The sequence below is a fragment of the Dermacentor andersoni genome, chromosome 8 (assembly GCF_023375885.2).
Source record: "Dermacentor andersoni chromosome 8, qqDerAnde1_hic_scaffold, whole genome shotgun sequence".
Lineage (NCBI taxonomy): Eukaryota > Metazoa > Arthropoda > Arachnida > Ixodida > Ixodidae > Dermacentor > Dermacentor andersoni.
This window is the reverse complement of record NC_092821.1, coordinates 73,505,891-73,533,712: the sequence shown is the minus strand read 5'-3', so window position 1 is coordinate 73,533,712 and position 27,822 is coordinate 73,505,891. Positions and strand designations below refer to the sequence as shown.

At 45.2% G+C, this 27,822-nt stretch overlaps 1 protein-coding gene across 1 annotated transcript in view; it reads left to right on the top strand.

The window, feature by feature from the left end:
- The window catches only part of LOC126538848 (AP-4 complex accessory subunit Tepsin-like), a 57,246-nt gene that overhangs the window by 16,084 nt on the left and 13,340 nt on the right, over positions 1-27,822 (top strand). The window contains exons 3-7 of the mRNA XM_050185574.3: positions 8,522-8,616; positions 10,525-10,618; positions 14,941-14,990; positions 22,780-22,855; positions 27,046-27,129. Coding sequence (XP_050041531.2) covers positions 8,522-8,616; positions 10,525-10,618; positions 14,941-14,990; positions 22,780-22,855; positions 27,046-27,129 — 399 coding nt within the window. The remainder of the gene's footprint in view (positions 1-8,521; positions 8,617-10,524; positions 10,619-14,940; positions 14,991-22,779; positions 22,856-27,045; positions 27,130-27,822) is intronic.

Below are 27,822 nucleotides of genomic sequence, written 5' to 3'. Positions count from 1 at the left end.
CCATCGCAAAGTTCCCGCAGCCCATCGACAAGAAGGCAGTACGTAGATTCCTTGGCATGTGTGCCTACTACAGGCGCTTTGTCAAGGACTTTTCACGCAACGCGGAGCCGCTAACCCATCTAACCAAATGTGATGTCGAGTTCAGGTGGAAAACGCCGCAGGCCGACGCATTTCAAGAACTCAAACGACGCATGCAGTCGCCGCCCGTACTTGCGCACTTCGACGAGCACGCCGATACCGAAATTCACACTGACGCCAGTAGCCTAGGCCTCGGTGCCGTCCTAGTCCAGAGAAAAGATGGACATGAACACGTGATAGCTTACGCTAGCCGGTCGTTGTCAAAAGCGGAAGGCAATTATTCTACAACCGAAAAGGAATGCCTCGCCATCGTTTGGGCTACAGCGAAATTTCGCCCTTACCTATATGGCAGGCCATTCAAAGTGGTCAGCGACCATCACGCGTTGTGTTGGCTAGCTAACTTAAAGGACCCTTCAGGACGGCTGGCACGGTGGAGCCTCAGACTACAAGGATATGACATCACTGTAACATACAAGTCCGGACGAAAACACTCAGATGCCGATTGCCTATCACGCGCCCCCATTGACCCGCCGCCGCAAGATGACGAGGATGACGACGCCTTCCTTGGCATAATAAGCGCGGAAGATTTCGCCGAACAACAACGAGGGGACCCGGAGCTAAAAGCACTAGTCGAGTATTTGGAAGGGCACACCAACGTTGTCCCTAGGGCATTTAAGCATGGATTATCTTCGTTCACGCTTCAAAACAACCTACTCGTGAAGAAGAACTTCTCACCAGTCCGCGCCAACTACCTTCTTGTTGTTCCGTCGGCGCTGCGTCCAGAAGTACTGCACGCCCTACATGACGATCCGACCGCTGGGCACCTCGGTTTCTCCCGAACGCTATCGAGGATACAAGAAAAGTATTACTGGCCGCACCTAACCGCCGATGTCGCCCGTTACGTCAAGACATGCCGAGACTGTCAGCGACGCAAGACACCACCGACAAGGCCAGCGGGATTACTACAGCCGATCAAGCCTCCTCACCGACCTTTTCAGCAGATCGGGATGGACTTGTTGGGACCGTTTCCGACATCAACTTCCGGAAATAAGTGGATCGTCGTAGCGACGGACTATCTCACCCGCTTCGCTGAAACTAAAGCTCTACCGAAAGGCAGCGCAGCCGAAGTGGCGAAATTTTTCGTCGAGAACATCCTGCTGCGACATGGTGCTCCAGAAGTCCTCATCACCGACAGAGGAACGGCTTTTACAGCAGAGCTCACGCAAGCCATTCTGCAATACAGCCAGACAAGTCACAGGAGGACAACTGCCTACCATCCGCAGACGAATGGTCTCACGGAGCGCCTGAACAAGACCCTCACCGACATGCTAGCAATGTACGTCGACGTCGAGCACAAGACGTGGGATGCGGTCCTGCCATACGTAACATTCGCTTATAACACGGCGGTACAAGAAACAACACAGAACACGCCATTTAAGCTGGTTTACGGCAGGAACCCGACGACGACGCTCGACGCTATGCTGCCGCACGTCACTGACGAGGAAAATCTTGACGTCGCTTCCTATCTCCAGCGCGCCGAAGAAGCTCGACAGCTCGCCCGCTTACGGATCAAGAACCAGCAGCGTACCGACAGCCGACAGTACAACCTGCGACGACGCTTCGTCGAGTACCAGCCCGGCGACCGTGTTTGGGTATGGACCCCGATACGCCAACGAGGACTAAGTGAGAAGCTACTGCGATGCTATTTCGGACCCTACAAGGTTATCCGACGTATTGGCGCACTGGACTATGAGGTCGTGCCAGACGGCATTTCGCATTCACAGCGGCGCCGCGCACGATCTGAAGTGGTCCACGTGGTGCGCCTTAAACCCTTTTACGGACGCTAACGAACTTCGTCATTTTTGTTCTTTTCTTTGCTACGAGTGCTTTGTTTATTACCTTCGTTTGTTTGCAGCATCGGGTCGATGCTTTTTAAGAGGGGGGTATTGACACGTGTACTTATCTTTATCGGGCGACCACGTTTCGCCCCCTAACAAATGCAATCGCACAGCGCGGGACGCGCCTGCATGTATCCGAAGTTTCTGGAAAGTTATCGATACTTCTACTCGGTTGTCTTTTGCCGCCGAACCTTGTGTTATCTGATTTCATCGCGTGACACGAATGGTGTAGAACTTTGTGGAAGGCACACGGGTCCTAACGATTAGTCTGGAACATTCGACGACTGCTCTATAAAAGCCGACGCGCTTGACCCGCTGATCAGATTTTCGACGATCGCCGACTGTGTTCGCCGCTCTCGTTGTGCTTTAAGTGTAGCCTGTTTTGTGGGCACAGGTTCGCCCAATAAAAGCTAGTTTTGCCTTTCACAGTATTGCTACTGTGTTCTTTGCCGTCACGACCACGTGACAATACGCTCAAAGGTGGCAGGGGCGTTGCATAATCCAAACGGCATTACTTTAAATTGGTATAGGCCATCAGGTGTGATGAACGCGGTTTTTTCTCTGTCCATATCGTCAACAGCAATCTGCCAGTATCCAGAACTAAGATCAATAGAAGAGAAATAGCTGGAACCGTGGAGGCAGTCAAGGGCGTCGTCTATACGTGGGAGCGGGTAGACGTCTTTCTTAGTAATGTTGTTCAGATGACGGTAGTCTACACAGAAGCGCCACGTGCCATCCTTCTTCTTAACCAACACTACAGGTGATGCCCAGGGACTCGAAGAAGGTTCAATGATGTTTTTGTCTAGCATTTTGTTCACTTCGCTTTGAATAACTTGGCGTTCCGACGCAGAAACTCGGTACGGTCTTCGGTGAATAGGAGTAGCATCGCCAGTAAGAATCCGATGCTAGACCGCGAGCGTCTGGCCTAAAGGGCGATCGTCGAAGTCGAAAATATCTCTGTAGGCCGATAATACTCGATAAAGGTCTTCAGCCTGCGCAGAAGACAGGTCCGTCGCAACCATTTTCTGTATCTTGGGATCGGCGGCCGAGGCTGGCACGAGAGGCCTGCTAAGCTCGCAAGAAGGATCGGTTGATAAATTTGCCACGTGATGGTCGCCGAGACAATCAACGTTGGCAAGGCAAATACTTTGTGGTAGAATTTGCTTCGCCAATCCAAAATTAAAGATAGGCATGAAAGTGCGGTTCGCAGTAACAGTAAGTATACTGTGAGGCACGGTAACGTCATACTGTAGTGGAATGTCGCGCAGTGGAGTGACGAGGTACTCGCCATCAGGGACTGGTGGAGAAGACAAGAGTTCAATATAGGCTATTGATTTTGGCGGCAGGCAAATAAAGCCAGTGGGGCGTAGGCGGCACTGGGGTGCGTTAGAAGGTTCTGCGAGAATCGGTAACTCAAGGCGAAGGGTACTGGCAGAGCAGTCAATAAGAGCAGAATGCGCGGAGAGAAAATCGAGGCCGAGAATGAGGTCGTGGGGGCAATGAGCAATCACGGTGAAGAGGACATGAGTGTGGCGGCCGGCGATGCTAACACCTGCCGTACACATGCCGATGATAGGCACAGTACCACCATCCGCAACGCGGACGACGCGTGCCGATGCTGGGTTCAACTTGATTAGTTGAAGAGGCAGACACTGCTTGCAAGGCAAATTGCAGATTTAGCTACAACTAACACTTTTGCTGCAACGTGGGTCACAGGCAGGTCACAGCAGCTGTTCACTCTGTGCAGGGCTTTCCTACAGTGTGCAAGAGACAGTGTTACTAGAAATCAACGGAGATGAAAAATGTTTCTTGCTTCTGACTTGATGTGTTGACGTGTCGTGGCACCATCTCTTTGCACCTCGAGGAAGTTTCAAAGGAGCACAACTCCCTAGTGTCTCAGTGGCAGGTCACAGTGCACCGGATTAATATGACAAGCGACCCGCTGGTGGGTCACCCTGCACAGGAATAGAGACTTCAAGAAGTGCTGCTTCAGTAAATGTGTTAAATATAATGGGCATTTACCAACACGACTAATTTTCAGTTTTAAGGAAGGTTCAATTTGCGCCTGAGGTATGGCTACTCTCTTCGATGATAAGATCTGAGAAGAAAAAAAAAAGATATCTTTGCATGTCTTGGTGCTTAAAAAAATTCGGCACACAGTGAATGACTGTTTAACAACCGCTCACTCCTGTGCAGTTGTGTCAGGCGACGGGAACTTTATTAACATGTTTTTGAGGGAGAGGTGCAGCATTCGTTGCACATACGCAAAATACGAGCACCTTTACTGCACATCAATATCCTTCAAGCTCTGTATCACTTATGATACATGCAAATATCTTGATCTTAGCAAGACCTACAAAATTTTGCGCAATATTTTGGTGAGCTAGCAGCACAATGCTTCAATGTACTAATAATAATGGCTGTATTTCCATCCAGACATTGATGGGGGGATGCGGGAAAAAGATTGAAATGGCTTTACTAGCTTTCCCTCCTATAGGGAACGAAACATAGAAATTTGTGTACTTTTTTTTTGTAGTTGGAGTACAGTTGTTAGTGTACTTCACATTTATTATCAAAAATAAGTGAGAAAGGTAGTTCACAATAAATATAGCAAGTATTCTGCAGAAACGAAACTCCAGTGCTGTTTAAGCAGTCAGCATAAAGCATCTCAAGGTATGTACAGCTGTTAGGCCAATCAGTACATAACTGCATAACAATTGCTGAAAAAAAAAATCTGGCAGAGACACTTAAGACTTCTTATGCCCGGGAATGCGAAAGCATTATAGTCGCTTTGGTGAAATGTTTTTTTCCACGCGATCCTTGTCCGCACTAGCTCTCACCTGCATTCTAAGAGCGCCCGCTAAGGCCAAATCAAAATGCGCCAAGCATCTTAATGTGCTCGCTTGCCTGTGACGAGTTCATAACCCGAAGGACCGTTTAGCGGTGGTCAGTTGAACATTAATGCTTTTTATTTTATGCACTCATGGCTGCGACATGACTTGTGCAGTGATGCGCATACTAGGTGCACCTTTAGTCAACCAAAACCATGAAGCCACCCTGGCATCGAGGAAGCAAGCTCGTGTCGCACCCTTGAGACCTGGGTTCGATTCCCACCCAGACTGAAATGTGCCAAATTCCATTTTCAAAGCCAATGATTTACCTTGTTTGCAGGAACTTTCCTGAGAAATGTGACGTCAGTCTGAGCATTTCTTGTCGTGTTTCTAGTCTTTGCGCTATCGACCATTTTTGGTGCCATCTTTCGGTCATGCCAACACCAACGTATTTTTGCATAATGGGACATATAAGGCTTTCCCATTAATAACAACTACTAAGTACACAAAATATATATTCAAAAGTAAGCTATACAGAGGAAACAATTTAGGTTGCTACAAATTTTTGGATTTCTGTTATGGCAAAAATTAATTCATTCCTTACTGGGCGTGAGGAAATCGCTCAGTTTGACTGACAGTTTTTCCACATGTTACACATTTCTGTTTGAATACTTCTACTAGCAATGCCATGCAGCGTATGATGACTGCACTTTATACTAGTGATCAGATCTGACAATTTTCGTCAGATTGGAGAGTCTGGAAAAATAAAGCTTCGACTGGAGGTATCATCGAAGCTAGCCTCCAGTACTCCTAGCACTTCTTCCATGAAAAGATGCAAAATTTGAGCTTTGGTTGACTCGGCAACATAATTTTCAAATCACAGCAGCAGTGAAGATACAGAAGCTTCTCTCGGGTAGAATTTTTCGATCCGACATGTAGGCCGTTTTAGCGATGTCCAAAACAATGTTAGATGCTTATGAGTGCATCTGATCTTGATGATTGTGTTCGGCTGATATCAAGTGCAACTTTATTTTACCAATCGTGGGTTGTTTTTATCCATCAGCACTTTGACAGCGTATGTACAAATTATTACGAGCAATCCTTCCCGCCATGTTGGGTTTTCACGAGCACAAAAGCACGCAGTTGATTTGAGACTGACCTTCGACTGAAGCTTAACTTAGCTGTCTAATCTCTTACATTTTAAACACCACCTGTGCAGGCGCCCTTATTTATTACTGGACATTATTGTTCAACACTTCACACTACTGTTCAATACTGTACAGGAACCGAACAATGCATGTGGAGGCTCCAGTGCCAGTTGAACGCCCGCCAGACGACCTTGCTTGCACAGAAAAGCTGACTGAACATAATAATCAAGGATGAGGAGGTTTCTGCATGCTCCCTGACCTGACAACCATTGCTTTGCGAGCCTAAATAATGCAGTAATATATGGAACCAGGTGCCTGCTGCAATGAGCAAAAGCAAATGCTCCCGGAACTATAGGCACTTTCGTGTTTTCACATTTGCGAAGCCATGGCTTTCTCGCATAGCATGGCCAGTATTGAGGCCAGCAAATCTGCAAGATATTCTTTTTTTTTTAGTGGCCTAACTAACAGAAGTTGGGAGCTGGAAGCCAAGTGCATATTTTGTATATTTCAGATTATTTTTTTCATTCTGAGTACTTATACTAGAAATAGCAAATTATTACTTTCATTCATGTTCCTTGAGATGCTTCTTTGACGTTTCACATACGAATTTTCATAAACTATGAGCAATTATCGCTGCTTTACTTCCATTCAGAACACTAGTGATCAGGCTACAACTTTAAGTACTATTTATTTAGTCATACGTATGTTAAGCCTTAGTTGAGGGTCATTACAGGGAGGGTACAATGAATGGAATTTGCGTAAATGCACATAGATTTCACGCTGGTCAACTAACAAGCGAAAGCACACTTATTGAAATACTTATCCATGCGGAGTACAATATCATGTACATAGTTTTTCTGTGCAACGTCATCCCATAAGCTATTCCTTGGGTTTGTAGTCGCAGGAAAGAAAAAAAAGCACGAAAGAAATCAGTACGGGCCCGCATTAGTTGCACTATGGGAGCGCAGGCTGTTTGCAAGCATCTTTTTTGAAGCTGCTGCTATATATATGTGCCTGTGTTTATCTCAATCTTTCTTTGCAATATCTGAAAAAACAATTTCAATGAACACTTCTGCCTTCTTACATTTAGCGGCTCTGAGTCACAAGCAGTTAACACGGCTGTAACCAAGTCGGTGCGCTTATACTTCGAGCATATATAGGCTACTGAGATTTGCTAAATACATTCCAATTTCTTCCTTGGAACCTTCTGATGTGGTCTCTAAAGTGCACCAGCATATTCTAGGACCAGACAAACATGTCTTATAAGCCGTTAGCTTCACTTCTCTCGTCGCATTTGGTAATTTCCTCCTAAGAATACACAATTTCTGATATGCTGATAAGCAGACATTCTCTATGTGTTGGTGAGCAGACATTCTCTATATGCTGAAGCCAATTTAATTTATCCGTTATTGTCGCGCCTAAGTACTTGAATCTAGTCGCATTAAACCAGACTTTTGTCCACAATATTATACTCAAACAAAAACGGAGCCTGCTTTTTTTTGTTGTATTAGTGTAAGTAGATTTTTTGTAATTAATTGCCATCTCACATTTGCTACACCACGAGCTTAATGATTGAAGGCACTGGCTAACTTTAACCTGATCCTCTCTGCATGTAACAGGACAATAAATTAAACAATAAAGAATGATCAAAATTCTTAATTTTAACAGGTGATTTGACAACTGAAGAAGTGTCATCTATGTATAGCAGAAACAAGAGCGGTACTAACATGGATCCTTGCAGTACCCCTGAGTGTACTTCCCGCTTACCTGACACTATTTTTTACTCTAATGACTTGCTGCTGATGTGACAAATATGCCTCAATTCAACCAATTACCTGCGTACTGATTCCTATATTGTGAAGTTTGCAAAGCAGGTATAAAGCGTGGTCTAAGCTGCGACTACTACATCTTGAAATAAGTTCTTCAAGCATAAAAGCTCTGAAAATGAGCATGTTTCTAGTGGTAAGGAAAGAGCTATGTGCTTTTGGCAGTGTATTATAACGTGTTTTTCAAAAGTTGTTCTGGGTAAGTGTACTTGTGAAATAGCTAAACTTCGTGTCGTTTATTTGGCCTCTTATTTCTTATTTTCTTCTATCAATATTGCAGTATGCAAAAGTGTTACAATGGTGCTGCTGTTGCTCACCTTTCTCTGCGCCCTTTGTTGGAATATATATACAGGTTCCTATATAATTATACTTTTGAGCAATTTAAGGCACGGCAAAGTTGGCAAAACATTTTGCTGGCATCTTACACCTGTGATATCTTTGCATTCTACATACTCTGGTAGGTAGATCACTAGGCCATTCTCAAAGACACTGTGATATTGTGATATTGGTTAAGTATGCATGGACTGAGAACCTTTGCACAGCTGTCAAACAGCACGAGCATGAGTCAGAGACGAAGAACAATACACTGTCTTTCCTCTCTGCATTTTTACATTTGTGTCAATTTTTTTCAATATCAGCAGCACTAGCTATAACAAGAAACTACCCCAGATGTAAGTCCTACGCTTAAACTTCCTTCTCAAGCTCCTGCTGTCATTTTTCTCAACGTGAATGAAAAACAGCCATGACATTGGAAAACAATGGTCAGTATGCTGAGCAAGTTGTGGATTACCTTCTGGGCGCCTTACTGGAGGGACCATCACCCACAAAAGTGAAGGTTAGTCTGGCACACTTGTTTTTCAACAGTGGTCAAACAAGGGACGTTCTTGGAGCCGGCGTTTTGACAAGTCCCCTCGTTAAAATGTCAGCTCCGGAGACTTACCTTGTTTGCATCACCTAAAGTTCTCATCTTCCTGTAAACGCTTATCTTTAAAGGGACACTAAAGGGAAAAATGATTTCTTCTGCATCAGTAAATATCCGTTCTACAACACCAAAAACAGCACTCTTACAATGATAAGACGTTTGGTAAGCCAGAAAAAGCGCAAGAACGAAATACGGGTGGCAATGCCTACTTAAGTTCCCGCACCTGGGGGCTGTGACGTCTTGGATTTTGATGGCATCTTCTGGGGCCTACTAATTATATATAGCGGTACAGATCGACTACATCGTGTTCTAAAGGAACCAAATATTAAACATGGCAAGTTTCGGGAACCTTTATTCAGCCAACGCGGCCCACATGCGAAAACATACTTTGGAATCCTTGATGTCACGCTGACGTACTGGCGCTGGGGTTCTGGCGCAAAATTAAAATACTCATACTTAGACCTTCACTTTCTCATCTAGTAATCAAACTATTTTTTTTAAATGACTGCCTGCGGGGTTCTCAAACAATGCTTCATTAGTCTAAACTGATTTATTGTTTCGCTTTGGCATCCCTTTAATGCGTTGGTCAGTACTTCCAAAACTCCTCCCCTGCAAGCTACCAAAGCTCCCTACCACTGAGTCTAGTAATTACCTGCCACAAGAAAAGCCGTGAATAACAACTGTGGATCAAACCAACATAAATCTGGTCTGTATGTGCACTCATTTGCTCAGCGTGCTTTAACATCAACCCGCCGTGGTCGCTTAGTGGCTTTGATGTTGCGCTGCTAAGCGCGAGGTCGCGGGATCAAATCTTGGCCATGACGGCCATATTTCGATGGGGGTGAAATGCAAGAGCACCCGTGTACTTCGATTTAGACGCACGTCAAGGAACCCCAGGTGGTAAAAATTAATCAGAAATCCCCCGCTACGGCATGCCTCGTAATCAGAATGTGCGTTTGGCAGGTAAAATACCATAATTTAATTTGTTTTTACTTTAATGTCAGCAGAATATTTTAAATATCTCCTGTGGCATATAGCAAAATTCTACTTGTTCAGCTGCATTACATGAAGGGCCAGGTGTTACACTAAAAACCAAAGTGAATAATTGACTAACGAAATTTCACTGATCACTGTTCAAAGTAACTAATTTCATACATATATTGCAATGCGTACACGTATTGAAGTCATTGACTTCACAAGGCACATCCACTTGGAGTGATAATCTTAAACAAGCACGAGCTTTCAGATACGCACAGTCAAACTTTTGCTAAAAATGTACTGTTCCATTTTTTTTCTTTTAACAAAAGACCTTTTTATGCAATGAAGCTAAAATATTACTATAATACCAATGCATTTTGCCGCAAGCTTTTGAAACACGCATCTCGGGACTCGTGTCATCTTCAGAATTCGTTCCAGTTTGACATGACTTTCGAAGTGACTGGCTACAATTTTGAAATTGAAGTATGTGCGATAATGTAACTGCTGTAAAAGTTAATAAGTGAAAATTTGTTAATTAGTGAAGTATTCATTTTCGTATCTTGGGGCAAATAATGTCCGCGTCAGAGAGTAATCTAGCTCAAGAAATAGAATTGTGCTACATGCCATGGGTGATTTCAAAAAATTCTCCTAATATAAAATTCTCCTAGGTAGGTAATGTTATAGAATAGCAACTCTAGTTAACCTGCACCATGTCACGATGAAGGGTCTGTTGCACAACTGCAGTCTGACCAAGTTTTTTCTTTTCTGGCCGCAGAAAGGGGTTGAATGATTTGTTGCTATAGATTGCTTTTCTTTTTCCCTCGCGTTCTTGGTGCCAAGCAGTGCCTGAGGGTGCTGCAGCACGTTATCACCAATGGTCATGCCAGTGTACGGACTATCCTGGCCAGGAAAGACGCTGCTCTTAGATCAGTTGCGAGTGAGTACCCTCCTTCTCTCTTTTATAATGAACGACTGTCTTTGCCACACTTGTTGCTGCATGCTTTCTGTTTGTGCTTCAATAGCCTGCAGCCCTCGATCCAGAGGTCATACATCATAGAGGAAGGCGTGTACAGCAGCGACTAGCTTACGTAATGTGCATCTACTTATTATGCAAGTGACAGCAACAGTTGCGCCATTATCATGCATACGATGACGTGGTTACTTATCACAGCTCTTGCCTTTTTTGGGGGGCAAACGACAAGTAATGCCCTCGCCCCTTTCCATGTCATGTGACGGCACACGAGGCTGCGGTGTGTTGTGTCTTTAGCACTATAGAGCAATAGAGCAAATCATGTCTAGCTAATACCAACTAGCCAAATTTTCTGTTCCACTAGGCATTGCCGTCGTGCCATGCGCAGCCAGCTGTGACTTGAGTCGGCACACACTGGGCAGCTTTGGTGTTTTTATTAGGAAGTTATAAGAGTGGCTCATTGGTGATGCACAGACAAATTGAGCATGGCCCAATAATGCGGCCCCTTGGAGATCACTCTTTGGCCAAGTACCGCTCTGTCAACTGCTGGAGCATTCCAAAGCTGGCCCTCTTGAGCCGTCATTGCATATTAACATATACAGTAAACCCTCGTTAATTCAAACTCCAATATCTCTTAATGTCGATTAAGTAGAAAATTATTTCTGGCTGCGGTGTCAACCCATGCATTTTTCACCTCTTGAAAAGTTTTGCGCCATACCACGGATATCTTGAAATCTCGACTTCGAAAATGCCAGAAAAAGAAAAGGCAACAGGGCAGCATCGCCAGCATTGCTTGAGCTCACTTTTCACCTGGCAGCAGCTCGCTAGCCGAGCCAGACGCTAGGCCGGGTTGCGTGACCCCGCTTTTATTTCGTATTTACTATCAATGCTCATGCATGCTTGCTCGGCTGCTCGCTGCCACGTAATTGTAGCCTCACGCAGCAGCAGGGGGGCCAGGTGTCAAAGTCTATGATTTAGAGCACGCGACAGGGCATTTGCACCGTCATGTGATGAGAGCCGCATGCCCAGATACCTACACCAGACATAACTCCCTGTTGCAGGCCAGTCTCGCTGCAGCCGACCTTGTTCATCCATCACACGCTTGAGAGCTGCACAATAACAGTGCGCAAGCAGCCGATCACATGGTATTTTTCATGTTTCATGGGCTTTCTTTAGAACACGGAAAAAAGGACCACGTGAGATATATATCGTGTTGGAAACAATTTATTCCAAGGTTTCTCAAGGTGCTCTACAACTTTGCGTATCACATGTGGGATCTACAGCCAATACTTAAGAAAGTTGATTAATTAAACATAACTAATCCAGTGCCAACATTATGCATTTGGTTCAACTTGTGTCCGTAGTGCCTTTCATTTTTAAAACTTTGGCTCAAGTTATGTGGGACAACCTGTATAGCGAAATGAAAACTTGTGTAGAGCTGTGCTCAAATTTTGCATTAGGGAGTATCATAATCGACGGTGAATTTTTTTTCCCATCACATTTATGGCACTGTCAATGATGCATCAATGTGGCCACAATGTAATAACCACGAACTTGAGCAAGGTAATCTGCACATCTGATCAGGTGCGATCAGCTAGCCGCACATACTGCGCCCACGAGAAGCCAGCAAACGAGCGTACATTGTTTCAGTAAGATGGCAGCTAGATAAGGAGGCTCGCTTCATGCTCGCGTGACAGTGAGGCATAAATGCCCCGTCACTCGTGGGCATCTGCTAAAGGCGTGACAATTGCGCACTTCTGCAGTTCAGTTTCTGTTTTCAAAGTTCTGTGGAATTCCTTACAGTGGCAGGAAATAGCAGTGCCATTGCTTTGGATGCCTGGAACTGGTTATGCTTGCATTACTGGCTTCAAATATTGCATTAGGATCACTTATCTCGACTCTGTGCCAAGCACGTGCTTCGTACTGACGCAGCGCCAGTAATGCTGCTGCCCATAGACGCTGACGTGCATGTTTTACCTATCTCAAAAAACCCAGAAGAATTTTCATCACCAAATTTTGTGAACCCCTATTGGGAAATTTGTTTTTGTACACCTCCATTATTAGTCGTTTCCTTACTTCCATCAATCTTCCAATTGCCTCTGCCAACCATTCCTTAGTGCCCCCTAGCAGATAAGATTGCCTTTTTGTGTAATAAAGAGAGGCATGCCTGAAAAGGCACTCAAGCCAGTGACCCTGTAGTTGTAACAGCTACTGAGCTAGAAATTGCCTTGCATTGATTATATTGTGTTTTCCATGGGCTCCCTTGTCCTGAGTTCTTATATGAACAGTCTCTCAATTTTTTCGTGCAATAGCACCAAGATGACATGATAGTGAAACTCCTAAAGCACTGTACGGCTGCATTTTGACGAAAAAAAATTGACTGTAGTACCTCGCACCAGTTAACTGTTGCAATTACATAAAAGTCATGTGAACGGTTTATGATGGTAGCACTCCCAACACAACTGTAATAGATGTAAAATTCTGTGAGTGCGCTTCCCCGCAAGTCTCATTTGACCCGCACATAATGGTGGACGTCATCCTACCAGTGTAAATAGAGCTGGAGTGTATGAGCAGGTGCTGCTATTTTGACCACTGCCTCTTCCTTGCTATATCTTCGCTGTCTGCATGCCTACCCTTGGCTCATTGATGAGATGCCCTACACAAATAGTTGGCCATCTTGTGCTGGAGAATCTAATAGTGGAAAGGCCTTTCTCCACTATTTCGCGCGTCTCCATATATTGTCTATGGAAATATACATGTTTTGAAATGTTGTGGCTAATAATTATGATAGCTGTGCAGTCTATAATGAGTGAGATTTCTCTTCTAGCTCAATGCCACTATGGTCCCTAGAATAATATTCCAGGTACCGTATTGCCACTGTTGGTCACCTTGAAGCCTAATATGCAAATGATGTACTCCCTTTCCTACATAGCAGGCAATGCTACTTAGAGAGACCTCGCTCACTGCCTACATCCGTGACAAAAAAAAAAAAGAAGTTTGTAGGTACGTGTCAAGCCATTCATTGTAAATTCGTACTCTTAGGTTGCAAAATGTGACGTAATTATTACATGACACGTGTCTGACATCTAAACTATTGACCACTATATGAGTGAAAAATGTTTTTGTGCCCAGTGGCCACATCACATCACCTGTAAGCATAAATGTGCAGCAGTAATGTCTGATATGACTTAAACTTGTGTATACAAGTTGTTGCTATATATGTAACGTGGAGGGAAACACGAACGCAAGACTATGTACAGGTTATCTTACACACGACATGCTACGCTGAGTAAGATAAAATCCTGCTCTCGCTAGAGCTCTTCGTTGTCTTCCTGGTGCTTTGCTATTGCTTGCAACTGTCCCATAGCATTACCCCAGAGGCAAAAGCACTATTTTGGATTTGCTAAATGTCAATGCTGAGGGGACAATGGTATGGCTTGAACCAAGAAACATGGGTGACATCACTAGATGGCGATGAGGTTCGAGGAGGCACTGGGCCTATCTCATGTGTCACTTCAGTCACTTGGCGCAACACAGGGTAAGGGCTGGTGTAACTGGAGAGGAGCTTCTCGGTCAATCCCTCTTGTCATTGTGAACTGGGCAAAAAGTGACCTTAGCGGCATTGATGGTCGTAGACATGCTTCTGGCTGGCTTGTGACACAGGGAGCCGAGTGCACTCAATCTGTCGTACATGATTAGCTCATGCAATGGCATCATGCATGTACTTGCTAGCAGGTAACTTAAAAGAGGGAAGGAAGGCATCGAGTGGTAACGTGAGTTCTCGGCCAAATAATTAATTAAACGGAGAATAACTAGTGGTGTCACGCCAGCAGGAGTTAAAGGCGAACATTGCATATGGTAAGGCATCACCACCATGTGTAACGTTTCCTCCGCCAAAGATTTTATGTGGAAGGAAACACGAATTCAAGTCTGTTTACAGGTTATATTTACATTAAGCTGAGCAAGGTGGTATTCCACTTGCGCTAGAGCTCTTCGTTGTCTTCCCTACACTTGGCTGTTGCCATCAACTGTCCCGTAGCAATATGAAGTAGATCTTCTGTAGAAAACATTGCAGGTCAAAAACAGCTGCCTTGCAACAGGTGCAGAGAGAGAGACCGCTATGATCGCACTACTGTTTGTGTAGCTTCAGCGGCGTTGCCTGCTATATATGAAATAGAGTACAGGAAGCTCATTGTGTTTTGACGTGTATTAGCATTTCTTGCATTACACTAAGCATTATTGTTATTTATTTTTTCGTTATTTCCTTTTTCTTGCCCTTGTTGGAACAGATGTATCCGGTGGTGGCTCGGAAAACCAGTGCCTTCGCTTGCTTGCCAAGGTGAGTGGTGCGGTAATGCAATGCAAAAATCCCTGCCCTGGGATTTTCACCTGAACAGGCTGAGAAGACTCGTATAGTTTAACATCTTTATTACAAAGTTGCATATGACTTAAAAATATCTTCATTACATTGAATATTCGTTTAAAGCACATACCATATACGATAGCTGCACTCATGCGTGTAAGGGCCACACCCCCTAACTGAGCGCAAAAAATTTGGAGAAAAAAAAGGAATCTTGGATGGTGCAACGTCGTGTGCTGTCTGCAAGACCTTCCCATTTTATTTCGATTTGTGCTTTGCTGGTGCCATGCGCCATTGCTTCATTGTGCGAGTTACTTCCACAACTGCATAGCACGATTGCTTGCAATGGAAAGAAAACTTATAACTGTATACCAGGCATTTATAGTGTTATGGACAGCACTGAGGACAACTGCCTCTCCAAAAGCGCTAACAAACCATGTCCTAGCAGTGGTGACAGCGATACAGATGACGACTGCTAACAAGTGCATCTGCATAGAGACGCTGGATAGCACGTTGTAGTAACAGCGAAAATACAGTGTTTCTTTTTCTTTTTTTGCATATGTAGACTGAAGATTGATTTGCGAACCATGAGCCCATCTATGGGGGGTCGCATTCTGCCAAATTTGGGGGAAAAAGTGGACTCTTATGCAAATATACTATATCGTATTTATTACTCACTGATATCATCCGGAAACATTTTAGATGCACTTTTTTATCTCTGTGGTAACTTATTATATGCCTGTTGTTTATATCAGGGTTTGACTTTATTGTAACGATGTTTATTAAGGGCGAACCTGTGCCCACAACAAAAGTCATTGCTGTCGTGAAGAATCCCTGGCAGTCGGGTTCTAAAACTGGCGTCGAACCGTCTTCTTCTTCTCGCGTGATCCCTCGTGCGCGGGGCGCATGCAAGCCGGGTCCAGCCGGCTACTCGTGCCACATAGATCGCTGCTTGTTGTTTCTGAATAACACCGCGATACGGCGTGCACAGTGTCCAATACGAAGGGCACGCAACTCGAATGTGACCAAGTTGTCGCAGCATTATCCGCCTCCTTACCGCATCGGCCCGATGCGTGAGAGGAAGTAGGGGTTCCTGCAGGCTGTCACATTTTTTTTTTTCATGACCTCTCATGGTAGGGTTCTTGCAAGAACTCGTCTCTTTGCAAGAAATCATCTAGGTCAGATGAGTTATTGTTTTCTTCATCTAACGGCAACATAGCATCCAAAGTTGTGGCTACCGCTCGGCCGAATACAAGCTCGAACAGGGCGACTCGTGTCATTTCTTGAACGGCTGTTATATATGCGAACATGATGTACGGCAAAATTTCGTCTCACAGCTATGTTTGACATCGATATACATCGAAAGCATGTCAGCCAGTGTTCTGTTGAGGCGCTCAGTTAAACCGTTTGTCTGACTGTGGTACGCCGTAGTTCTCCTATGACTAATGTGTCATTTGCAACAAGCATTTCATGAGGTCTGCAGTAAAGGCTGTTCCACGATCGGTACTAACAACTGTGGGAGCTCCATGCCTGAGCACGATATTGTTGACAAAGAATTTTGCATCTTAGACAGCCATTGCACTGTGCAGGGAATCAGTTTCTGCGTAACGGGTCAGATAGTCCGTGGCCACAACTATCCACTTTTTGCCTAACGATGATGTTGGGAAGGGTCCAAGGAGGTTCATACCGACTTGTTGGAATGGGGCTTTAGGTGGCTCTATTGGCTGGAGGAGGCCTACTGGTTTTGCGGATGGAGTCTTGTGCCTTTGACACTTGCGACAAGTCTTGACATAGTGCTGCGCTGATGCTAATAACTTTGGCCAGTAGTATTTCAGACGAATCCTGGCGAATGTACTGCTCACGCCCATGTATCCAGATGTCGGTTCATCGGGATATGCATGCAAAATTTCTTTTCGCATAGCTGTGGGTACGACAAGTAAAAACTTTGTCTCACTGTTCTCGAAGTTTCGCTGTTCTCGAAGTTTTCCACAAATCTTCTGTAGTATGCGCATAAACCCAAAAAATGTTGCACTGACTTTTTGTCTGTGGGTGTCGGGAACCTCGCAACAGCTGCTGTCTTTTCGGTATCTGGCCGAACGCCTTCAGCACTGATGACATGCCCGAGAAACTGAAGTTCATCGAAGCCGAATTGACATTTTTCCGGCTTAATTGTCAAGTCTGCTGCGAGAATATCTTCTAATACTAGTCGCAAGCGATCTAGATGTTGGTCAAATGTTGCGGAAAATACGACCCAAATACACTAAGCACGACTGCCATTTCAATCCTGCGACCACAGTGTCCATCATTCGCTGAAACGTTGCAGGCACAGAACAGAGGCCGAATGGAAGCACTTTAATTTCGTAGAGGCCATCAGGGGTTACGAATGCTGTCTTTTCACGGTCCCGTTCATCCACCTTTCTTTGCCAATATCCACTCCTGAGATCCAGGGAGGAGAAAAACTTTGCACATCGGTGTCGATCTAACATATCGTCGATATGCGGAAGGGGGTATACATCCTGCTTAGTTAAGCTGTTAAATTTATGGTAGTCGACGCAGAATCGAAGTGTGTTATCTTTTTTCTTAACGAGCACTACGGGAGAAGCCCATGTACTGCTGGAAGGCTGAATAACGTCATCTGAAAGCATCTCCTCTACTTGCTTTTTGATGATCTCCCTTTCTTTTGGGGAAACTGTATACAGGTGCTGGCATACCGGTCTTGTGACGTCCTCTGTTATGATTCTGTGCTTTGCAACAGACGTGTGTGTACCTTCAAGGAAGTGGAGAAGCAGTCAGAAAAATCCTTTATCAGGGCATGTATCTGTTTCTTTTGGGCTTCCAGGAGTCTCAGGGTGACGGTAATTGATCTGTCAACACTGCAGCTTCCTGGCAGAGCAGTTGACATTGTCGTTAGGCTGCATAATTCGGTCGCTTCACAGAACTCGTGGAAATAGGCAATAGCTCTTCTTTGTGCGATGTGTTAGAATTCATTTCCGAAATTCGTAGGTCATCGGCCATTGCATAAGTGCACAAGACCCCAAGGAGCCACGCAAATAGTTTTTTTTAAGAAGAGCTCTATGTTTCCATCCGCTATGCCTTCGCAGTCGTAAAATGTTTCATTCTCCACAAGAAGCATTATACTGGAGCGTGGCGGCACCGTTACATCATCATTAACGACGCTCAGTGCAGCAAGACGTTGCTCCTCCGATTCTTCTGCAGGTATATGTAGCTTGTTTTGTCTAGAAAAACACAGTGGACCTACGTAGGTTAATTATGGCGCCGTTAGCTTGTAGAAAATCCATTCCCAATATAAGTTCCCGTGAACATTCTGGCAGTACAATAAAGTCAGAAACGTAAGTGAAGCCTTTTATCGTAAGTCTTGCGGTGCATCGGCCAAGGGGCATAATAAGATGACCGCCTGCCGTGCGTATCTGCGGTCCAGACCACTGTGTCACAACTTTTTTCATGTGCTTTGCCATCTTGAAGCTTATTACCGAATAATCAGCGCCGGTGTCGACTAAGGCATTCAGCTTGCATCCATCTATTATCAACCGCAAATCTGATGTAATCGTTTTGTTCCTGCACCTGTTTACTGGAATTTACTGGAATTACTGGTTTACTGGAATTTACTGGAATCGCACTGGAATCGCGTTGGAGGATCTTCGTAACTCTGATTATCAGCGGCCTTACCTCCACAGGTTGCTTGCTTCAGTTTTCCTTGGTGAATGACGCCTGGGCAATCTTGAAGGCGCGCGTGGGCTAGGCGATCGGTAGTGCATGAGCGACGGTGACTGTGGTTGATGTTGGCGAGGAGTAATGGGGCTTTGGCGCATGGACAAATATTCTTCTATCTCTGCTGGCCGTTCACCGCTTCGGGTGGGGGCATGATGCACTCAAGGGGAAACCACTTAATCCAGCTTGATGATACGGGCAGAATCTATACAGGTGACCCGCTTCTCCGCAATGAAAACACAGAGGCCTGTGCTCGTGGTCCCGCCGGATGTCACTTTTCCGGGGCCTTTGTTCCACAAAACGAGGTGCACTACGTGCTGGAGGCGGATAGGCAGCCGGTGGTTCCAGCAGACGAGGTGCACTGCGTACTGTCGGTGGATAGGGAACAGTCGTCACAACTGCTCCACTACTGTGTACCATGGGTTGCCTGAGTACGTCGGCGTACGTTGGGGTGCGCTGCATCGGCTGTGGCTAACGCTCTGGATCCCGTATGACCTGCCTCAGTTCGCCCCGGACAACATCAACGATCGATCGTGTGGTTGAAGTCTGAGGTGTCTGCAACTTGTTGAGCTCTTCCCTGATCACTGACCAGATGAGCTCCTGCAGGGCCTCAAGGTCATTTGGCACGCCTCCAGAGAATAGATGGACAGGTGCGCAGCTTGCCTCATGGTTGTATTGCCGAGCCCGCTGTTCCAGTGTCTTTTTGATGGTCGTTGCTTCGTATCTGAACTCGGCAACCGTGCGCGGTGGGTTGCGGATGAGAACTGCGAAGAGTTCCTGCTTTACTCCACGCATGAGATGGCACACGCTCTTATCTTCACTCATGTTTGGATCAGCATGCTTGAACAGGCGGTACGTGTCCTCGATGTACATCGCCACATTCTCATTTGTGAGCTGGTTCCTAGCTTGATTGCAATTTCCGCCTTTTCTTTACGTGCTGGCGTATGTTGCTAGCAGTTGTCGTCGAAATTCCTCCCAAGAGGACAAAGAGGGTTCGTGGTTTTCATACCACGTTTTTGCTAAGTCCTCCAAAGCGAAATATACGTTATGGGGCTTCTGTCTTTCATCCCATTCATTAAAGCTCGCCACTCTCTCGAACAGTTCCAACCAGTCTTCCACGTCTTCGAACGAGTCGCCATGGAATGTTGGTGGCTTGCGAGGCTGGCTTACGACCAGCTGTGCCGGTGTTACCTGGCTACTCATTGTGGCGGCGTCCATTGACTGAGTTTCCCTTGGAATGAAGAGAAGAGGGCCGAATTCGGGCTAGTCACCTCGAAGATGGTGGCTGGTCCGCTGGTGCACAGATGTCAGTTCCACGGGATGGACTCGCTGGTGCTTCAATACGAAGGGCGCACAACTTGAATGTGACCAAGTTGTCGCAGCAGTATTAGTATTCTTTCTACCTTATGGCTAGGCAGCTGTATTAGTTCGAACTCGGGTAGTGTAATAATTCCAGTTTGTTCGGACAATACTCACATTGCCCTACTGCGTTCTTTATTATTATTATTCTTTTTAAAATGTAGGACACTGCCAGTCCCATCAGGGATTGTTGCAGAAAGTGCACTGAATGAGCAAGCATATTGTGTAATACCTGGCAAACAAGGGTAAGAATTAAGTAGTGAAGACACGTATAGAACAAAGAGAACTGTGATACTCTACATAACATAACCATAGTACTAGAGTTAGGAATTCCAGTGCGTACTTATTGCTTCCGAGTTGCTGAACAACACTGTTACACTATTGAGTCTACATAGGCTTTTTGCTAACTTAGGTATACTGTAGGACCTCTTTGATACGTTTCCGTTAAATCCGTTTTCCCGGCACCAACGTTCGCAATCGAGAACACAAAAATGACCCAATAGAGTTAGGCTAATTTTTTTACCGGTTCATACGTTCCCGGAATACACGATTCCGGGAACGTATGATACGTATGATACCGGATTCCGGGAATACGTTCCCGGAATACACCAACGCTTCGTATGTTGCCAAACTGCGATCGTATGATACGTTTCCCGGCCGCTAGATCGCATGTAAACAAGAAAATGCACGTGGCGCGCGTGATCGAGAACAGTACATTTAGCTGCCCGCCGCGGGAGCTTCTCCACAATACTCGTTCGCCCGTCTCACGTGAAAACGCCGACGTGCACTCAATTTCCAATTTCGGTGCCAGCAAGTCTTCTCCGGGGTCGTAGCACGCGGCATTCACAGCTATCGCCTATTGCTATAAGTATCTTCGCCTATTTGTTTCACAGCGCGTGGTGCTGTCGGAAGCGAAGGGCACGCTTTTAATAGGCAATATATAATCGAAACGCGCCGCCGTTACCTGCTGCAGACTGCGATTGTACTCGTGTCCCGGCCGCTATAGGTCCCATGTGAACAAGAAAACGCGCGAGGCGTGCGCGATCGAGAACAGTATACAGCCACCCGTCTCACGTGAAAACGACGGCGCGCACAGTTTCTTATTCCGGTACCAGCAAATCTACGCCCAGTACGTCGCACGCCGCATTCACAGCTATATCACCGCCAAACCTATTGCGATAAGCATCTTCACCTATCTGTGTTACAGCGCGGGGTGCGTAGTGCCATTGGTAGCGTACGTACTGCGCGCTTTTAGTAGCCGATAATCCAAATGCGTCGCAGTTCTCTGCTGCAGGTGGCGCAATGTGGGCATCACGTTTCGCTTCGGCGGCATCCGGCGTCGCCCACCCGCTTGATTTCGTTTCCGTTTCCCGTCGCCCTCTTGAACCAACACGTAATAGAAAAACAACAAAACGCGTGTCGGGCCACCAGAGCGCCACCAGCTCAACGCGCGTCGGTGTCTCGTGCCGCAACGATCCGCGCGAGGCTACGCATTACGCAGATGTCAACAACAGTTATGTCAGTCAACATTTTCTTAGTTACTTCGGATCGTACGTTTTCCCGGTTAGTGCGTTTTCTTGCGTTTTTTCCCCCAAAACGTATGAGCGAGGTTTTACTGCATTTGCTGCATGCATGTGTTTTGATTTTCTTTGCACTTTTCCCATTTTGCTGTTGCAATATTCTTTCAGTATTGCCATATTTCTGCTGCACTAGCAGAGGTAGATTATCAGTGTCAGACCTTGCATTAGGAGTGCTGAAAGTGCAAGTGCTTGTGAAGTAGGCCTGTTGTGTACACTATGTAATTATCATGGTAGGCCTCAAGTATACAAGTGTTGGTAAAACACACATTGCATGTACACACAAGCATGCGCATGTGCATGCAGACACACAAGCAAGGACACCCTGTAAGCCTTTAGCGATTTTGCAGAACTGCAATCAATATTCTAGCACAGGAGCGAGCTTCTAGTGCAAGTAATGCACACAAATATACACTATAATAAGCTTCTTTCAACATTTTTTTTTGCATAAAGAAATGAAGAACAAAAAAAAGCACCTAAATTTTCTTGTGTGATTGGAACGTCATAAAAATTCTCAGTATCATATGCCTTGAAGGGCCCCTGCACCACCTCTGACAATGTAGAAAGCAATCACCTGCTTCTCTGTGGTCTATTCCAGTACCTTTTGAACACATTGTGACGTCAATTTCAATTCAATATAGCCACAAGACGTCACCAAGGTGAAATATGTGAGGCTGTCCCTATATGGGAAATGTCAGTTTCGATTTGCTTTCTAGCGTGCCTTTGGCATGCAGTCGTACGCTTGCTCTTCTTCCTCGCCTTGCTTGTGTGTCCTGCATAATCAAGTGATTTCACCTCATGTTTCACACTGCTCATGTGATGGCAACAGCGTGTAACTGAAGAGCACGGGGTCTTGACAAGTGTAAGTTAATTGTGTTTTCAAACAAGAAAAGAGAGCCAACATGAAGTTTGACACTGACGTGTTGTCCTCATGCGTTTTAGAGAAGCCTGTGGCAACGAGGGCCTGTGGGCAGGGTAGCAAAGGAGGGAGAGGTATACTGTTCACTGGCCTTTGAGTTCGGAGTGGTTCTCCTTTTGCCCCTACTTTGCATTGAAGTAGTCCTCGTTTCTCAGTGTATTTCTTTGCCTTCCTCACTTGACAGGACCTGCTCCATGCAGTTCATGATGATGGTGCTGTGAGCCACCAGAGCGCTGGACAGCTTCCCCCTGTTCAGCAAGGTGTGTGATTCACTCTCCAGACATTGCCAACATCACCAGCGTTAGCAACGCTGTGGACCCACCGCATTGGCTCAGTGGCTGTGGTGATCTGCAGCTGAGCACAAGGTCATGTGTTCACCTCCCAGCTGTGTTGGCTGCATACCAACGGCAGCAAAATGCATAAGGCCTTAAATGTTTAAATTTAGGTGCGTGTTAAAGAACCCCAGCTGGCCAAAATTAATTCAGAGCCGGGGCCTCGGGGTTGAGTGTTTGACTCGGCAGTGGGAGGACGCTGGTTCAAAAACACGCTGTCGCTGATCACCCACTGGTTGCCCAAATAGGCACAGGGCCTCCCCTAGCCCAACACTTGGCTTTCTTTGAGGGTGAACAGTCCTGAGGAAGGAGCCCACGCCATGCAAATTTGGCTCAATGTTGTGGGCACAACATAATTCTGAAATTGGGGTTGGGGCTGCTGCCGGGTACCTACCGGTAAAGTAGGTACAAGTGCTCTCCCAGCCTGGTGCTCGGCCATTATGGGACTTCAACGCTTGGAAAGGGTGAGTGTCCCAACCTGTGAATGTCCTCACCTAAAGGTTGCTTGGGGATGCCACAGGCGAAATTGCTGCCATGGAAGCAGCCCAGACCATACTCTTACAAGGTTTTGTTGTGCTCATAGGGTTCAACAGGATTTGCATTGTATGTGCTCCTTTCTCAGGACAGTTCGCTTCTAAAGAAAGCCAAGTGTCAGGCCGGGGCACGTTTGTGGCCATTTGAATAACTGGTGGGCAACCGGCGGCAGGTTGGTTTTGAACCCATGTCCACCCGCAGCCGAGGCCGACACTCAGTCATGAGGCCAGAACGGCAAACCCCTCTGCTATGGCGTCCCTCACAGCCCATACCTCGCTTCGGGATGTTTAACAACACAATATAATTTGATTTAACTTAGTGAATCTGTGTCCTTCCTTCTTTGTTTACCATATGCACAGATGATAGCAATTGCTTCTGAAGAACCTGTCATTGGGCCACGTGGTTATCTGTGGCTATGCAAAGAAGCCAAGTGAAAACAAAGTAAAGAAACAGAAGTGTTCTAGTCTATTGTTGATATTTCCTTTGTGTACGTGTCAGTTCGTTGCACTTATACAGAGGACTAAAGGGAACCCGCTGGCTCGATTTATCATTGGTAGTAACCAAATGAAGCCAACAGACAATGAAGCCAAGGAAAGGTTTGGGGAAGTTCGCTGGGTTTTAATGCGAAGCATCATTTGCCTCATTCCAGCCACTTTGTGATAGGCAGGTAGGTTCCTGTGTTGCCTCGTCTTGGACTTCAGTAGGGAGAAATGTGTGGCTGACAGAGGGATTAAGCCTTTGACTTCCTGCACAGTAGCTCATTGCTCTAACCAATTGCACACAAACTTCTCTTGTGCAAAAGCCAACTATTTCTTAACTGTTCGATGCATGTATACTGTGTCAGTTTCTTGCACTTTTCCCTTGTCACAGCTAGCACTTTGAGGTGCCGTGTTTGACAGCATAACCTTCAGGATCGGTCCACATTCCACAGTTCTTTCCTCCTAGCAGTTAATGCTACGTAGAAGCTATGCTACGTTGGACTGCCTCTGTGATCAGCTCAGGTTGAACAAGTTTTATCGTTTCTTTGCTGGAGTACAAATGCTGTTGTTGTTTTAACAATCGGCATATGACAGAGACATATGTACGTACGATTGTATAACACATAGTCACTTATGATGTCACAGTCCATGTTTCTTTCGCTTACTCCCATCCAATACCTATGTAGAAGCCAACAGTCAGCATGCTATAAGCTCACGCCGAATGGCCAGGGTATAAGTCATGCCGGTGCTATCATATGATCATCGTCACCATTGTCTTCCTGCTTTCATCACACACGCTCATGTCACAGCACAGAACTGCTCGCCTTGCAGAAGCCCGAATGAGGCCGGATTGCCAGCTGCCTGCAAAATGCTTAACATAATGCTGATTCCTACAGTCCGTGGGATCTACATGATCATTTTTTTCTTTATTTATTGAAATGTAGCAACAATGATAAATAAGGAAATGAAAGTGGAAGCAAAGACAATTTGCAGCCTGTGGAAGCAAAAGCCACAACATTTACATGATGTGTGCAGTGCTCTACTAATTGGGCCACAGTGGCGACCCTGTCCTCTTCCTTGGGAACCACAGGCATTATATGTACGCAAACATGGAGCTGATGTGTAGCATCCAGCAACTTTGCCATGAGTGGCACTGGCTAGCACTCCAATAGCTAAATATGGGTACTTGGGTACTTGTGTACTCATACGCAAGTGCCCAAAAGGTGCACGGGAGGGCACCCTCTGCTGTAGCTCAATTAGTACAGCGTTGCGTGCATAAAGCTTAGTTTGTGGGTTCAGTTCCCACAGACCACAAGTTGTTTTTTTCATCCAGTTTTGCTTCTCTTTTCTCTATTGTTTCTGTATATTTTAATTACAAATAACACAGTTTATGTCCCCTATGCTTTCCTTGGCTTCATTGTCTGTTGGCCTCACATTGTTGTTATGTACAGAAGAGAGCATACATGATTGTTTTTTCTGAAGTTAAAGGCATGTAATGGTCTGTAAAGGCATGTAATGTAATGACTTGTTAAAGGCATGTAATGCCACTATCACAAGTGCGGCTGCAGTGCATTACGCGAGACATTTGCCCTTCATGATGATCAGCAGGCAGACAGACGAAAATGAAAATTGGAACCCACAGGACAAGATCTGTCTTAACAGCTGAGCATTCTGTGTGCTGATCATCACGAATAGTTTCCAACTTGCCCAACTCAGAATCGTTTTGTGTTGGACATTTATGTACGATGCAGAAAAGCAGCTGTTGTGCTTTTGTATATTGCACACAGCATGTGTACAAATGTTGTGGACATGTACGCATATTCAAGATAAATGTTTCACTCTGTGTGTCGCCCTCTATAGTATGTCATTGTGTCATTGGCAATTTGATCAGCTTATTCTAAGTTTACTTCATTATCGAACTTTTGAAGTAGATTCAGACTGTCTCTTGACCAAAATTTCGAGGACGCTCAAGCTTCACCTTTAAGAGCGGCATGCGATAGCATTCAAAAATCCCTTACTGCTTCTCACGCTTCTTGGCAACTGCAATTTATGTGACCGTAATGTTTACTGGGAAATGCTGGTGGCGAACACTATGCACAAAGGTGAGCGGGCGAGCTTTCTGGTATAAATGTGGCCTCTTGCGTGGGCCGCGGATGCGCGGAGACAAGCGCCATCTGCATGGTGGTGTTGCAAGGAACTGAGCACAGCATGCCGCTCTATGAATGGTAGAAACAGTGGTTTATGTTTAAGTTTCCGCATAACAGAGTTACATTTCCTGGTATATTCAAATTACAATCTGATGCTATCATGTGTGAAGGTTGTGTTTAGGTTGTACTTTATGATTTTTCTGACGCCTCTTACTTTGAGGAATTAAATTATTTCAGTAACGCCTCTGTGCCATGCGGAGGGCCTGCGTGGTTGTTGTTCAGAATTATTTTTCGCTAAACAGCATCTGCCGCTAGACGCCAACGCCATATTTTATGCAACACGTGGCCCGTAATGCAATTGCGTTAAAATTGTACCCCTGCCACTGTTGCCTGCAACCTTGATCACCATGCATTTAAACAGGCCATCTTCAATGTGTGGGGCGAGAGCTTGTCCTCTGCAGACTATAAGAATCTGTGAGGATCTCAATATAAGTAAAGGTAGCAAAACGCAAAAATTTTGGAATGTGAAAGATATGAACTAGAATTTATCATTTTGTTGATCAGCTGACATTTGAACAACAGTAAAAGTAGTACAGTCAAACCTTGTTTGTAGTTTTTCATTTAAACTATTTCCCAGTTGAATTGCAGCATATAACCAAAATTTGTTATGTGGCCTGGTAAGGGTCCCTTTAAGACAGTGAAAGCGAAAGCTGTTGTGACGGTTTTGAGAATGTAAATAAATATGCCTAATTCAATTCTAATGTAACCTGTGCACTCTATGAAATTATCTTTATGAAAGCTTTAGTTTAATGACAGTTTCAACAGTGGTTAATCAACATGTAGGTGGCAGTTGGCATCCAGTAGCACCAGCTCTTTGTATGTCTTGCAGCTTAAATAGAATGGTTAGTTGATCGTACATCTGTATTTTTTCTAACTGTGCCCATTCGTTGCTTTGCAGAAACCCGGTCATATTCCGGTCTCGGGGCTTCAGTGGCTACAACTGGGAAATACCAGGGATTTGGAAATGCGCCAGTCGGTCCAAGTATGTCCTGCAGCACTATGCATTCTTGTTCAGCAATTAGCGTTACCAGCTTTTTACAAAAATTGCTCACTGCTCCTTAGCTGCTGTTTCATTGACCAAAGCAACTCTTGGGGGCTAACACACCTGACCAAGTAGCAGACATCACAGATGGCGGTACAAGAAATATACACACAACACAGACATGTCGTCTGCACCGCTTGCTGTGTCGAATGTAAATAAACTAGCCTAGCTTCAGACTGTCATGCTTATATTCTATATTTAGAATTTTACACAGTAAGACATGACTAGCCTTTGTCTTCACATTTTTAGCTGCTATTTATTGGTACAGCTGCCTGCCCATAAGGCATTAAACTAAACAGTACATGATACAGTTACTAGTGTGCTGTACACTGTACATGATACTCATACTAGAGAGTACATGATTCTTTTGATGAGAGCACAAAAACAGTGACTAGGTGGGAAATGTCTGTAGGACTTTAGTGTGCAAAAGTGTCATGAAACACTGGCATCACCAAAATAGAAAAAAGAGCAGAAATATAAAGAAAATCACTTTTAAAGAACATTTTATAATTGCCTGCTCTTACTTCTATAGTAGATGACGTGTAAGCTTGGCTGGGCAAGTCTTTAGAAAGCAAGAATGATGACTTCAGGCAGCTTGTTCCATTCACTTGTGCTTTTAGGCTTGAGGGAAGA